This window comes from Coregonus lavaretus, assembly GCF_964263955.1.
Source record: "Coregonus lavaretus genome assembly, chromosome: 33".
In the NCBI taxonomy this organism is placed as follows: Eukaryota; Metazoa; Chordata; class Actinopteri; order Salmoniformes; family Salmonidae; genus Coregonus; species Coregonus lavaretus.
In genome coordinates, this window is record NC_140020.1 from 34,208,227 (window position 1) to 34,224,176 (window position 15,950).

The 15,950-nt window shown below is 45.7% G+C and overlaps 1 protein-coding gene across 1 annotated transcript in view; it reads right to left on the minus strand.

The window, feature by feature from the left end:
* Positions 1 to 14,847, minus strand: part of LOC311108333 (actin-binding protein WASF1-like) — a gene marked incomplete at both ends in the record, with an annotated part of 76,687 nt that extends 61,840 nt beyond the window's left edge. The window contains 2 exons of the mRNA XM_084150961.1: positions 14,331 to 14,465; positions 14,715 to 14,847. Of these exons, the coding sequence (XP_084007087.1) occupies positions 14,331 to 14,465; positions 14,715 to 14,847 (268 nt within the window). The remainder of the gene's footprint in view (positions 1 to 14,330; positions 14,466 to 14,714) is intronic.
* Between the last annotated feature and the right edge of the window lie 1,103 nt (positions 14,848 to 15,950).

The following is a 15,950-nucleotide window of genomic DNA, read 5'->3' on the forward strand; positions in this document are numbered from 1 at the left end:
AGAGTCAAAGAATTCTGCAGATTTCTTTTTTTGATTAGGCCTAGTTCAAAAAATCCAATATCTTGTGCGCCGACTCGCCTTTAGCCTATGTTCTGTTCAGTTTTAGAAGGAGATGAGAAGGAGGACCGGAGGTCAACTTTGATAGCTTGCTACTACTATAATTAACTTGAATAAAAACAATGGACCTCACAATAAACCAGATTTGAGCAACTTACATTGTGGTGCTGAAACTTGAAGCAGCAGCTGTGGCACAATCAATCGGACAGCTCATGGTGCTGAAAGTAGGCAAATTCAAGTAGGCATAATTAATTTCAAAAGACTTCATTTTAATTAGACTTTACTAACAACAAGAGGGCTTTGTGTTGGAGCCTATTTCTTCCTATTTAAGAAATAAGAGGTAGGTCTACCTGTTTGACAGATGAAATTAGGCTATAGGCAGCTATATCCATAGATTTGTCGGCCAATTCCTCCACCCACCATGCACTCTTTAAATAGACCTCAGATGTAAGGTCCCCTTATGGCAAGGTGTTCCATCAAACATGCTGGAAAAGGCATTTGGTCGTCACCAAACTGTTCTTGGATGGTTGGGAGAAGTTGCTCTCGGAGGATGTGTTGGTACCATTCTTTATTCATGGCTGTGTTCTTAGGCAAAATTGTGAGTGAGCCCACTCCCTTGGCTGAGAAGCAACCCCACACATGAATGGTCTCAGGATGCTTTACTGTTGGCATGACACAGGACTGATGGTAGCGCTCACCTTGTCTTCTCCGGACAAGGTGTTTTCCGGATGCCCCAAACAATCGGAAAGGGGATTCATCAGAGAAAATGACTTTACCCTAGTCCTCAGCAGTCCAATCCCTGTACCTTTTGCAGTATATCAGTCTGTCCCTGATGTTTTTCCTGGAGAGAAGTGGCTTCTTTGCTGCCCTTCTTGACACCAGGCCATCCTCCAAAAGTCTTCGCCTCACCGTGCGTGCAGATGCACTCACACCTGCCTGCTGCCATTCCTCAGCAAGCTCTGCACTGGTGGTGCCCCAATCCCGCAGCCAAATCAACTTTAGGAGACGGTCCTGGCGCTTGCTGGACTTTCTTGGGCGCCCTGATGCCTTCTTCTCAACAATTGAACCTCTCTCCTTGACGTTCTTGATGATCCGATAAATGGTTAATTTAGGTGCAATCTTACTAGCAGCAATATCTTTGCCTGTGAAGCCCTTTTTGTGCAGAGCAATGATGACGGCACATGTTTCCTTGCAGGTAACCATGGTTAACAGAGGAAGAACAATGATTTCAAGCACCACCCTCCTTTTAAAGCTTCCAGTCTGTTATTCTAACTCAATCAGCATGACAGAGTGATCTCCAGCCTTGTCCTCATCAACACTCTCACCTGTGTTAACGAGAGAATCACTGACATGATGTCAGCTGGTCCTTTTGTGGCAGGGCTGAAATGCAGTGGAAATGTTTTTGGGGGATTAAGTTCATTTTCATGGCAAAGAGGGACTTTGCAATTAATTGCAATTCATCTGATCACTCTTCATGACATTATGGAGTATATGCAAATTGCCATCATCAAAACTGAGGCAGCAGACTTTGCGAAAATTAGAATTTGTGTCATTCTCAAACCTTTTGACCACGACTGTACTTGAGCTTGTGTCCTCAAAAGTGACTACACCTCAGCAATGTATAATTATTTTTACCAGAAAGATGAGATTTCAACCTTTCTTTGAGTATGCAGCATTACTAGTTATTATTTATGGCCCTCTCATGATAAATAAGTACTTTTGAGGATTACGTAGATTCCATTTAGTTACATTTAACTGGTTTTAAATAGACTACCTCCGTGTCAGTGAAGGGCTGTTAAGTTAAAACCAGGACTCGAAATGAAGGGGTATGAGAGGGTATGCCATAGGCCTACCTTTTATTCAAATAATGGCAAAAAGCACCGGCCTACCCATTGTTAGCTTAAGATTTTAAAGAGAATAAAACAGATCTGATTATATAAAGTGATCTATGACAGCGCTTTGGTCCGCAATGCTTTATGATAGAAACAAGCTGTATAATTCCCGGGAAAGACGTGACTCCGATGCATATGGGGATATCATTGTTTAGTTTCTTTGACATTGAGGCTGAGCTACAACCTTCTATAGTCGAGGAGACAAAAAATAGACTTTGCTTGGGAAGTAATCTAATTCTGTCACTATCAATTGATTAAGCTATTCACTTTCTGTACAATAGAAGACGTTTAAACCCAGACAGCTTTTAGGGAAACACTTGTGATCTTATCTCGTTGGGTTAAGCCACGGAAGAAGAGTAGCCAGCAGTTAATGCTTATATTTTTCTGCGTTGGTAGGCCTACTTTGTCTTGGGTGGAAAGGTAGACCTAACTTTTGAAAGTACTATGCTCAGATTCCTGAAGTCTCAGATGTAATTAATTGCAAACAAGACACACTGATTTGGCATTGGAGAAATATGATAAGATGAACACATAGGCCTATCTATCTCTCTGTCCATTCCTAGCCTGTAATTTGTGTAATTTGAGTGATATTAAAAAAGATTCTGCTAATTTGTAAAATGATGTAGAATTGCAAGACATTTTTATAAAAGGCTATTTTATCTCGGACCTGCAAATATGATGATACATTCATGCAATTATTTTAGTATAAAGGAGATCTTTCCACTCCTACTCTTGTCCACAGTGGTCTGTGAACAACCTTCTGGCCCGCAGCCCTGTGCACTATCAAAATTCCTGCAATGTAATGCTTACAGGATGAAGAACAGTTTCTAAAATGGCATATCTAAGGCTCTGTTTTGTCCAAGAAGTGAGGGTACGGTAGACCAGTTTTTTAATATCCACTTTTTGTTTTAATTATTATTTTGGGTATAGGGGAGGGTCACTTCTATTTTTTCAAGTGTTCATGGAGGGTTTAGGTCAAATATATTTTGCTGAAGGCATGGCAATCCATTTTCATTTTAGAGAGGTCAGATTTTCTCCATGTAACCCTTATTATACAGTGCATTCGGAAAATATTCAGACCCCTTTTTCCACATTTTGTTACGTTACAGCCTTATTCAAAAATTGCTTAAATTATTTATTTTTCTCATAAATGTACACATAATGCCCCATAATGACAAAGCAAAAACAGGTTTGTAGAAATTTTTGCAAATTTATTACAAATAAAAAACAGAAATACCTTATTTAAAGTATTCAGCCCCTTTGCTCAGGTGCATCCTGTTTCCATTGATCATCCTTGAGATGTTTCTACAACTTGATTGGAGTCCACCTTTGGTAAATTCAATTGTTTGGACATGATTTGGAAAGGCACACACCTGTCTATATAAGGTCCCACAGTTGACAGTGGATGTCAGTGCAAAAACCATGCCATTAGGTGGAAGGAAATGTCCATGGAGGGTTTCTAGACCTTGGCCGAACGCCATGACCGCACGTTGAATACATTGCTGGAGCAATTCTGCAGGTTGTCTGTTTAGCAGCCTACCACGACGGTAACCTCCCAGCCCCTCAGTAGCCCGGCTGTCAACAGAACCCCGCTTAAATCCACCGGAACGGTTCGCTGGAGAGTCGGGAACATGTCAGGCGTTTCTCGCTCAGTGTTCCATCATCTTTGAGCTGCAGCCCTCCTCCTTCCCCTCGGACCGCTCAAAGATAGCATACCTCATCACGCTGATGTCCGGGAGGGCTCTCGCCTGGGCTACGGCAGTGTGGGAACAACAGTCTGCCGTGTGATTCAGTCTGGAGGAGTTCATGGACGAGGTGAAGAAAGTTTTCGATGCTCCATTGTCCGGGAGAGAGGCTGCCCAGAAGTTACTCCAGCTTCGGCAAGACTCCCGCAGTGTGGCAGACTATGCAGTGGATTTCCGCACATTGGCAGCTGAGAGTGCATGGAACCCGGAATCGCTGCTCGACACATGTTCCTGCACGGGTTATCGGAGGAAGTTCAGGACGAGCTAGCAGCCCCGGAACTACCTACGGATCTCAACTCGCTTATCGCCTTGACTATCCGGATCAATGGGTGGCTGCGGGAACGTATGAAGGAGAGGAGGTCCGATTCCACCTCGCCTCCGAGGCATCCCGGAAGTCCCCGACATCTCCGTCTCTGACAGAATCCGAGGTTACCTGAGTTTCCCGAGAGTTTCCGAAGTCTACCGATTCGTCTCTTCCTGAGCCGATGCATCTAGGCAGAGCTAGGTTACCTCCAGCCGAACGTTTACGCAGGCTTTACACTAAGAGTTGTCTGTATTGCGGGACTACTGGTAATTTCGTGTCCTCCTGTCCACTAGAAGACCAGGCTCACGGTAGGGGCGAGTACTCTGGTGGGCAATAAGGAGAACTTTCCCTCTCCCCTCTCCATCCCACCCTGCTGTGGTGGAACCAGTCGAAATCTCTCCGGGTAAAAAAGAGGACTGAGCACGCCCCCATTCTCATTGACGGGGCTGTAGTGGAACAGGTTGAGTGTTTCAAGTTCCTTGGTGTCCATATCACCAATGAACTATCATGGTCCAAACACACCAAGACAGTCGTGAAGAGGGCACGACAAAGCTTATCCCCCCTCAGGAGACTGAAAAGTTTTGGCATGGGTCCTCAGATCCTCAAAAAGTTATACAGCTGCACCATCGAGAGCATCCTGACTGGTTGCATCACCGCCTGGTATGGCAACTGCTCGGCCTCCGACCCCAAGGCACTACAGAGGGTAGTGCGTATGGCCCAGTACATCACTGGGGCCAAGCTTCCTGCCATCCAGGACCTCTATACCAGGCAGTGTCAGAGGAAGGCCCTCAAAATTGTCAAAGACTCCAGCCACCCTAGTCATAGACTGTTCTCTCTGCTACCGCACGGCAAGCGGTACCGGAGCGCCAAGTCTAGGTCCAAAAGGCTTCTCAACAGCTTCTACCCTCAAGCCATAAGACTCCTGAACAGCTAATCATGGCTACCCGGACTATTTGCACCCACACTACATCTTTTTACGCTGCTGCATAGTCACTTTAACTCTACCCACATGTACAGTACATATTACCCCAACTACCTCAACTAGCCGGTGCCCCCGCACATTGACTCTGCACTGGTACCCCCCTGTATATAGCCTCCCTACTGTTATTTTATTTTACTTGTGCTCTTTTTTTCTCAACACTTTTTGTTGTTGTTGTTTTATTTTACTTTTTTATTAAGATATAAATGCATTGTTGGTTAAGGGCTGTAAGTAAGCATTTCATGGTAATGTCTACACCTGTTGTATTTGGCGCATGTGGCAAATCAAATTTGATTTGATTTGATTTGATTACTCATTGACTCAGGAGTGAATGAGAGTTTTATGGACGCTACTCTGGCGTCCGAGCTGAACATCCCCACTCTCCATTCCCATGGACGTTAGAGCGCTAGATGGGCACACTATAGCCAGGGTCACCCACAATACCACTCCCATCAACCTACGAGTGTCAGGGGACCACAGCGAGACTATCCAATTCCTACTTATTAAGTCCCCTCAGGTTCCCTTGGTATTGGGATTGTCTTGGCTCCAGCAACACAATCCCCGCATCAAATGGACTGCTGGTGCCATCATGGGCTGGAGCCCGTTCTGCCACGCCCATTGCCTGAAGTCGGCACAGCCTGCCCTGGGACGCCTTCCTGTGGGCTCGGAAGTTGCCCTGGACCTCTCCGCCATTCCCAAAGAGTACCAGGACCTCCGGGAGGTTTTTAGTAAGGCCCGGGCCACTTCACTTCCTCCGCACCGACCCTATGACTGCGGGATCAACCTTCTCCCGTGCACCACACCACCCGGGGATGACTGTATTCACTGTCGGGTCTGGAGACCAAGGCTATGGAGACCTAAATTGAGTACTCCCCGGCTGCAGGGTGTATCCGGCCTTTTGCCTCCCCCGCCGGCGCAGGGTTCTTCTTTGTGGAGAAGAAGGACAAAACCCTGCGCCCGTGCATCGACTACCGGGGCCTCAATGACATCACGGTTAAGAACCGCTACCTGCTACCACTCATCGCCTCGGCCACGAGATGCTCCATGGGGCCACCGTTTCCTCCAAGTTGGACCTGCGGAACACCTACCACCTGATGCGGATACAGGATGGGGACGAGTGAAAGACTGCCTTCAACACGGCCAGCGGTCACTACGAATATCTAGCCATGCCATATGGCAGGGTTCTTCAATTCCGGTCCTGGAGGGCCAAAACACTTCTGTTTTTTATTTCTACCTGGTAGTTAATTGCACTCACCTGGTGTCCCAGGTCTGAATTAGCCCCTGATTAGAAGGAGAGGATGAAAAACAGAGGTGTTTCGGCCCTCCAGGACCGGAATTGAAGAACCCTGCCATATGGTCTTACCAACGCTCCAGCTGTGTTCCAGGCCCTGGTTAATGACGTTCTGCGCGCCATGTTGAACCGGTTTGTCTTCGTCTACCTCGACGACATCCTCGTTTTCTCCCGCTCAGCCGAAGAACACGTGCTCCACGTCCGACAGGTCCCTCCATCGCCTCCTGGAGAACCAGCTTTTTGTGAAAGCGGAAAAATACGAATTCCATCGCTCCACCATCCCCTTCCTTGGTTACATCATCACTGCGGGGAATGTACAGATGAATCCCGGAAAGGTGAGAGCGGTGGTGGATTGGCCCCAACCTACATCCAGAGTGCAGATGCAACACTTCCTGGGATTTTCCCATTTTTATCGGCACTTTATCCGGGGTTACAGCACCCTGGCTTCTTCCCTGTCTGCACTCACCTCTCCCAAGGTTCCGTTTACGTGGTCCCCAGCTGCAGACCGGGCATTCCAGGACCTCAAACACCGCTTCACCACAGCTCCCATATTAGTTCATCCTGACCCGTCCCGTCAGTTCGTGGTGGAGGCCGACGCGTCGGATGTCAGAATAGGGGCGGTCCTGTCCCAGCGTTCTGCCATGGACCTCAAGCTGCATCCCTGCGCCTTCTTCTCCCATCATCTTAACGCCACTGAGAGGAATTACGATGTGGGGAATCGTGAGCTTCTTGCGGTGAAGATGGTGTTGGAGGAGTGGAGGCACTGGTGGGAGGGGGCGGAACATCCTTTCATTGTGTGGATGGATCATAAGAACCTGGAATATCTCCGCACCGCCAAGTGTCTCAATTCCAGGTAAGCTAGGTGGGCCCTGCTTTTCACCCGGTTTAACTTCTCCCTCTCCTACCGCCCGGGTTCCAATAATATCAAGCCGGATGCGGTCTCACACCACTATAGCCCCGCGGTTACCCCATCGGACCCCGAGACCATCCTCTCAACTCGTGTCTGGCGGTGGCTCTCAGCTGGGGAATTGAGAAGCAGGTCCGTGAGGCGCAGCATTCCCAGCCGAACCCCGGGGGCCCAGATAACCGGCTGTTTGTTCCTGACACTGTCCGTTCCACAGACCTGGAGTGGGCCTCACGGCTTACCTGCCACCCAGGTTTCCGTCGGACCCTGACCTTTGTGTGACAACGCTTTTGGTGTGGCCTACCATGGTCCCTGAAGTCTCCGCGTTCGTCGCCCCCTGCACGATCTGTGCACAGAATAAGACTCCTCAGCAAGCACCGGCTGGTCTCCTTCAACCCCTTCCTGTCTCTCAGCGTCCCTGGTCACACATATCCCTGGACTTCGTCACTGGTCTCCCCCTGTCTGATGGCAACACCGTCATCCTTACTGTGGTGGACCGGTTTTCCAAAGCCACCCATTTCATTCCTCTCCCCAAACTACCCTCTGCCAGGGCCCAGCTCATGGTGCAACATGTCTTCCGGATCCATGGACTCCCGGTGGACATGGGGTCCGACCGGGGTCCTCAGTTCTTGTCCCGGTTCTGGAAGACGTTCTGCACGCTCATTGGGTCGTCGGCCAGCCTGTCCTCCGGGTTCCACCCACAGTCTAATGGCCAGTCGGAGCGAGACAATCAGGACATGGAGACGACTCTTCGCTGCCAACTCCACCACCTGGAGCCAGCAACTCGCCTCACAGGTCCTCAACTGGCAGCTTCATTAAATAGTACCCGCAAAACACCAGTCTCAACATCAACAGTGAAGAGGCGACTCCGGGATGCTGACCTTCTAGGCAGAGTTGCAAAGAAAAAGCCTGTTTCTCAAACTAGACACTCTAATGTATTTGTCCTCTTGCTCAGTTGTGCACCAGGGCCTCCCACTCCTCTTTCTATTCTGGTTAGAGCCAGTTTGCGCTGTTCTATGAAGGAAGTAGTACACAGCGTTGTACGAGATCTTCAGTTTTTTGGCAATTTCTCGCATGGAATAGCCTTAATTTCTCAGAACAAGAATAGACTGACGAGTTTCAGAAGAAAGTTATTTGTTTCTGGCCATTTTGAGCCTGTAATCGAACCCACAATTGCTGATGCTCCAGATACTCAACTAGTCTCAAGAAGGCCAGTTTTATTGCTTCTTTAATCAGCACAACAGTTTTCAGCTGTGCTAACATAATTGCAAAAGGGTTTTCTAATGATCAATTAGCCTTTTAAAATGATAAACTTGGATTAGCAAACACAACGTGCCATTGGAACACAGGACTGATGGTTGCTGATAATGGGCCTCTGTACGCCAATGTAGATATTCCATTAAAAATCAGCCGTTTCCAGCTACAATAGCCATTTACAACATTAACATTGTCTACACTGTATTTCTGATCAATTTGATGTTATTTTAATGGACAAAAAAATTGCTTTTCTTTCGAAAACAAGGACATTTCTAAGTGACCCCAAACTTTTGAACGGTAGTGTAATATATATATATATATATATACACTCCGGACCCGACATTGCTCATCCTAATATTTATATATTTCTTAAATCCATTGTTTTACTTTTAGATTTGTGTGTATTGTTGTGAATTGTTAGATATTACTGCACTGTTGGAGGTAGGAACACAAGCATTTCGCTACACCCACAATAACATCTGCTAAATATGTGTATAGGACAGTGACGCTGCTGTATGCATCAAAACAGTGTCCTCTCTCTCCTCTCTACCCATGAGCTAGTCATCCTGCATGCTCTCTCTTTAGATAGCTCACCTACATACAACCACTCCACCTTACTCCAATATGCGCACACACACACACACACACACACACACACACACACACACACACACACACACACACACACACACACACACACACACACACACACACACACACACACACACACACACACACACACACACACACCAGCCCTTCCCACCCTTGTGTTAATGTAAACCTCATCCCCCTCAATGGTTCTATTCCTTCAAGAGCCCCCCTTTATCCTCTTCATCCCCCACTCCCGTCCTCCTCTCAGCGACCTCTCTTTATCTCCTTACCCCCTGCCTTGATTTACAACGTGACGCCGCCTGCAATCATTCTCTCTCATCCTCCTCTCCTTCCCTTGCTCTGCGGCCTCCTGACGGTCTCTCATCATGGATTACAGACTCACACAGACCATTACCCAGAATGCCTGCGGTGGAGAGGGGTGTGTGTGTGCGGTGGGGGATGAAACGTACATTTTACAGGAAACAAATCTTAAGCCCCTCCCATAACGTCCATCTCTCTCGCTCTTTTTACTACATCCCCCATTTTTATCTCTTTACCACTTCTTTCCCCATTTTGTCATATAGTTGCAGAACAAGCTGTGTTACTTTCTGTACTGTTGTATCTTTACAGTAACTCCTGCTGTTCTGTGATGATTAAATTATCTTATAATGATTATTGTTTGGAGGCTAATGGCACACACACACACACACTGTTGTGTGGAGTCTAATGGCACATACTGCAACTCTCTGCAGCTGGAGATCTCTAACTAACCTGCAGACAGTTCGGCCATTTTAACCTCCGCTGCAGTCTGCAGTACAAAGACTTAACACTCTACTGCTTTTACTGCAGTGCTCAGCATTATGCAATACAGCCGTGTCTCTGTCCCTCTACCCCACCCTGCCCCAACCCAAACCCAAACCCAAACCCACACTACCCTGCCCCAACCCCACACCCCAACCCAAATGGATCTGATCCTTATTCACTGTCACCTATAGGACAGAGCCGGAGCTACAACACAGAAGGCAGGGGGGGGGGAGTGTATTATATCCTCTCACTCTATAGCAGACTGGACTATTAAATCACACCCATCATAACATTAGCACAAATATGTGGAGAAGGGGGAAGAGAGGGATGAAGATGCAGTGGAAGAATGGAGGAAGAGGAGAAAAGGAGGAGTGTGTGTGAAAGTTGTGAGGGACCTAAGTGGGACACTAATATAACTAAAAGTGAATACAAGAATAACTCCAAGAAGGCAACAACTCCACACACAGCACTGATACATGCCATGCTCAAATCTTTAAGTATTGATCATGTGAACTAATAAACATTATTACCTCTTACTTCTAAGTTACAAACTCTACTACAGCCCCCTCCCCCCTAGCCTGGGTACCAATGTGTTGAGCTAACGTACAGAGGTAGCCCAGTCCAGTATAGTATACAGTACCTTCAGAAAGTATTCACACCCCTTGACTTTTTCCACAATTCCACATTTTGTTGTGTTACAGCCTGATTTTTAAATGGATTAAATGGATTACATTTTTGTCACTGGCCTACACTCAATGTCAAAGTGGAATGATGTTATTATAAATGTTTACAAATTAATTAAAAATGAAAAGCTGAAATGTTTTGAGTCAATAAATATTCAACCCCTTTTTATGGCAAGCCTAAATAAGTTCAGGAGTAAAATGTTGCTTAACAAGTCACATAATAAGTTGCATGGACTCACTCTGTCTGCAATGATCATTTTTAATATGATTTTTGAATGACTACCTCATCTCTGTACCCCACACATACAATTATCTGTAAGGTCCCTCAGTCGAGCAGTGAAATTCAAACACAGATTCAACCACAAAGACAAGGGACATTTTCCAATGCCTCACAAAGGGTACCCTATTGGTAGATGGGTAAAAATAAAAAAAGCAGACATTGAATATCCCTTTGAGCATGGTGAAGTTATTAATTACAATTTGGATGGTGTCTCAATACACCCAGTCACTACAAAGATACAGGTATCCTTCCTAACTCAATTGCCGGAGAGGAAGGAAACCACTCAGGGATTTCACCATGAGGCCAATGGTGACTATAAAACAGTTACAGAGTTGAATGGCTGTGATAGGAGAAAACTGAGGATGGATCAACAACATTGTAGTTACTTGACAATACTAACTTAAATAACAGAGTAAAAAGAATGAAGCCTGTGCAGAATAAAAATATTCCAAAACATGCATCCTGTTTGCAATAAGGCACTAAAGTAAAACTGCAAAAAATGTGGCAAATAAATTAACTTTATGTCCTGAATACAAAGCGATACCACTCTTCATATTTTCAAGCATGGTGGTGGCTGCATCATGTTATGGGTATGCTTGTCATCGGCAAGGTCTAGGGAGTTTTTAATATATAAAAAGAAACAGAACAGAGGCAAAATCCTAGAGGAAAACCTGGTTCAGTCTGCTTTCCAACAAACACTGGGAGACAAATTCACCTTTCAGCAGGACAATAATCTAAAACACCAGGCCAAATATGCATTGGAGTTACTTACCAAGACGACACTGAATGTTCCGGCGTGGCCTTGTTATAGTTTTGACTTAAAATCGGTTAGAAAATCTATGGCAAGAAACTGGCTGTCTAGCAATGATCAACAACCAACTTGACAGAGCTTGAAGAATTTTAAAAAGAATAATGTGCAAATCTTGTACAATCCAGGTGTGCAAAGCTCTTAGAGACTTACCCAGAAAAACTGTGGGTGTGAATACTTATGTAAATTAGATATTTTTGTACAGTGAGGGAAAAAAGTATTTGATCCCCTGCTGATTTTGTACGTTTGCCTACTGACACTTTGAACAGTGAGAGACAGAATAACAAACAAAAAAATCCAGAAAAATGCATGTCAAATATTTTATAAATTGATTTGCTTTTTAATGAGGGAAATAAGGATTTGACCCCTCTGCAAAACATGACTTAGTACTTGGTGGCAAAACCCTTGTTGGCAATCACAGAGGTCAGATGTTTCTTGTAGTTGGCCACCATGTTTGCACACATCTAAGGAGGGATTTTGTCCCACTCCTCTTTGCAGATCTTCTCAAAGTCATTAAGGTTTCGAGGCTGACGTTTGGCAACTCGAACTTCAGCTCCCTCCACAGATTTTCTATGGGATTAAGGTCTGGAGACTGGCTAGGCCACTCCAGGACCTTAATGTGCTTCTTCTTGAGCCACTCCTTTGTTGCCTTGGCCGTGTGTTTTGGGTCATTGTCATGCTGGAATACCCATCCACGACCCATTTTCAATGCCCTGGCTGAGGGAAGGAGGTTCTCACCCAAGATTTGACAGTACATGGCCCCGTCCATCGTCCCTTTGATGCGGTGAAGTTGTCCTGTCCCCTTAGCAGTAAAAACACCCCCAAAGCATAATGTTTCCACCTCCATGTTTGACGGTGGGGATGGTGTTCTTGGGGTCATAGGCAGCATTCCTCCTCCTCCAAACACGGCGAGTTGAGTTGATGCCAAAGAGCTCGATTTTGGTCTCATCTGACCACAACACTTTCACCCAGTTCTCCTCTGAATCATTCAGATGTTCATTGGCAAACTTCAGACGGCCCTGTATATGTGCTTTCTTGAGCAGGGGGACCTTGCAGGCACTGCAGGATTTCAGTCCTTCACGGCGTAGTGTGTTACCAATTGTTTTCTTGGTGACTATGGTCCCAGCTGCCTTGAGCTCATTGACAAAATCCTCCCATGTAGTTCTGGGCTGATTCCTCACCGTTCTCATGATCATTGCAACTCCACGAGGTGAGATCTTGCATGGAGCCCCAGGCCGAGGGAGATTGAGAGGTCTTTTGTGTTTCTTCCATTTGCGAATAATCGGACCAACTGTTGTCACCTTCTCACCAAGCTGCTTGGCGATGGTCTTGTATCCCATTGCAGCCTTGTGTAGGTCTACAATCTTGTCCCTGACATCCTTGGAGAGCTCTTTGGTCTTGGCAATGGTGGAGAGTTTGGAATCTGATTGATTGATTGCTTCTGTGGACAGGTGTCTTTTATACAGGTAACAAACTGAGATTTGGAGCACTCCCTTTAAGAGTGTGCTCCTAATCTCAGCTCGTTACCTGTATAAAAGACACCTGGGAGCCAGAAATCTTTCTGATTGAGAGGGGGTCAAATACTTATTTCCCTCATTAAAATGCAAATCAATTTATAACATTTTTGACATGCGTTTTTCTGGATTTTTTTGTTGTTATTCTGTCTTTCACTGTTCAAATAAACCTACCATTAAAATTATAGACTGATAATTTATTTGTCAGTGGGCAAACGTACAAAATCAGCAGGGGATCAAATACCTTTTTCCCTCACTGTATTTCATTGTCAATACATTTGCAAACTTTTCTGTTTTCACTTCGTCATTATGGGGTATTGTGTGTAGGCCAGTGACAAAAACATCTCAATTTAATCCATTTTAAATTCACGCTGTAACACAACAAAATGTGGAAAAAGTCATGGGTTTTGAATACTTTCGGAAGGCACTATATCTATCTACCTCTACCTCTCTAATCCAAGCTGTAAAAACCCTGTTGGCCAATGGGAAATCGATATGGCGCAACAGAAGCGTGGTATTGGTTTACTACTACACTCCTTCTCTCTAAGTCCCTCTCTCTCTCTCCCCTCTCTCTCTGTCTCTCTCTCCATCTCTCTCTCTCTCCCCCTACTCCACTCTCTCTAGAACTTGTTTTACCTGACAGCCCTAACCAGGCCCCTCCACTGACAGCCGGGCATTATCCCTCTCCTTTTTATTAAACCACTATTACATATCACATATATCTGGATATCTCATTTGCTCACAAAGACAGGCCATTGTGTGAGGCAGAGCTAAGTGAATCAGTGGACGTCTGGTTAGAATGGCTATAATGAGGGCTTATTGAGCCTGCGGATGAGGGAGTGTCTGTGTGTGTGAAGGGTTTGGTTTATACAGTGTGGCTCTTTGGAGCTGCTGGGATGATAGATGACACCGTCTCACTGTGGCCTGTTCCTCTAATAAGGCCATTAACACACACACACACACACACACACACACACAGGAATGGGTTTATCCTGATAAGGAATAATTAGTGGTGGAAGTGCTAGAGAAAGGAGTGTGTGAGGATAGAGTGTCTGAGTGTGAGAGTACGGTTGCCTGCATATATGTGTGTTTGTGTTTGACACTGGTGTGTGTGTGTTTGTACTCACACTCCTCTTTAGGTCGAGATATGTAAAACATGGTGTGTGGTACTCACGCTCCTCTTTAGGTTGAGATATGTAAAACATGGTGTGTGGTACTCACGCTCCTCCTCTTTAGGATCTAGCTGAGTGACGCTGATAGAGAGGCGGTCCACGCGCTCCTGGAGGGAGTTGACCCGGAAGGAGAAGGAGTGGGCCTCGTTGAACAGCTCCCCAAACAGATCCTCTGCGTACTTACCTGTAGAACACACACACACAGAGAACATACACTTAATACACACACTTAAGTATAATGCAGTAATACAGTCAAGCATAATAAAAGAAGAAACGTGCTTACCTAACAGAAAAATGTGGGTACGAAGTGTGTTGTTTAGGTGTGAGTGTGAACAGTGTGTGTGAGCATGCGTGTGCAACAACGTGTTTTCGGCGTGTCCGTGTGTGTGTATTATTAAGGTGTGTATGTGTGCAGACATTGTGTGTGACTCACTGAGGCTGCTGAGCTGTCGGATGACGTTAGCCAGGGACACATTGGTCACACACTCCAGCTCGTTCTTGATGGCCCGCGGCAGCACCGTGTGGCACAGGTGCCTGGGCTCGATAGTCCTCTTCACCAACGGCATCCTGGGATACCTCGACCACGGCTACCACACCTGGAGAAAGGAGGGAGGGAGAGTTAAGTTATTACATCCCTGGATACCTCTACCTTTACCACTACCACACCTAAAGCGGATAAAACTCAATAGTTGAGTTATATTAAGCCTTTAATAATGTACAATTATACAATTATTACTGTACAATTAGGCCTATTACTGTACAATTATGTTGCAATTATGTACTAATTACAGTACAGACTGCTACAAGGCTTCCAACACAGCATGAACTAGCCTACACACACAAATAATAGGCTCCATTTGTTCCAAACATCCACGAAAAGTAGTCCCCCTCTGTAGAGGTGTAGTGATCCATTCCTATGGCGGCAGGTAGTCTAGCAGTTAAGAGCGTTGGGCCAGTAACTGAAAGGTCGCTGGTTCAAATCCCAGAGCTGACTAGGTGAAACATCTGTCGATGTGCCCTTGAGCAAGGCACTTAACCATAATTGCTCCTGTAAGTAGCTCTGGATAAAAGTGTCAGCTAAATGACGAAAATGTAAATTATAGGACTCAAAAGTAGAGCATTACATGGAATAGACACAGTATGGCCAATGTTGCTAGCTACACATATAGTTCAGTGGAGGCTTCTGAGGGAAGGATGGCTCATAATAATGTCTGGAATGGAGTCAATGGAATGGTTTGATATAGTTATATGTCTGTCATATTGAGGTATCTAGCTATAAGTTCAACCTGATCAATCAAATGGATAGGTGTAAGCAATTATGGTAATTCAAAATGCCCTTAACTAGGTGTCTTCGCTAAACAGACACAGAGAGAGAGAGAGAGAGAGAGAGAGAGAGAGAGAGAGAGAGAGAGAGAGGGAGAGAGAGAGAGAGGTGGGAAGAGAGTGGAAGACAGACCGAGAGAGAAATGGAGAGAGAGAAACAGAGAAAGACAGCAGTGCAAATGTACTTAGACTTGAGTATTTCAACAACTCTTCTCTTCCAACTTGTTAGGCAATCATATGTACCTACGGGGCAAGGATGGACAGCCACACAGGAGGGAGATTTTTACTAAGGAGGAGAAGGAGGCCGTGCTGACCGAGATGCATGCTGGCCATTTCGGAGTGAAGC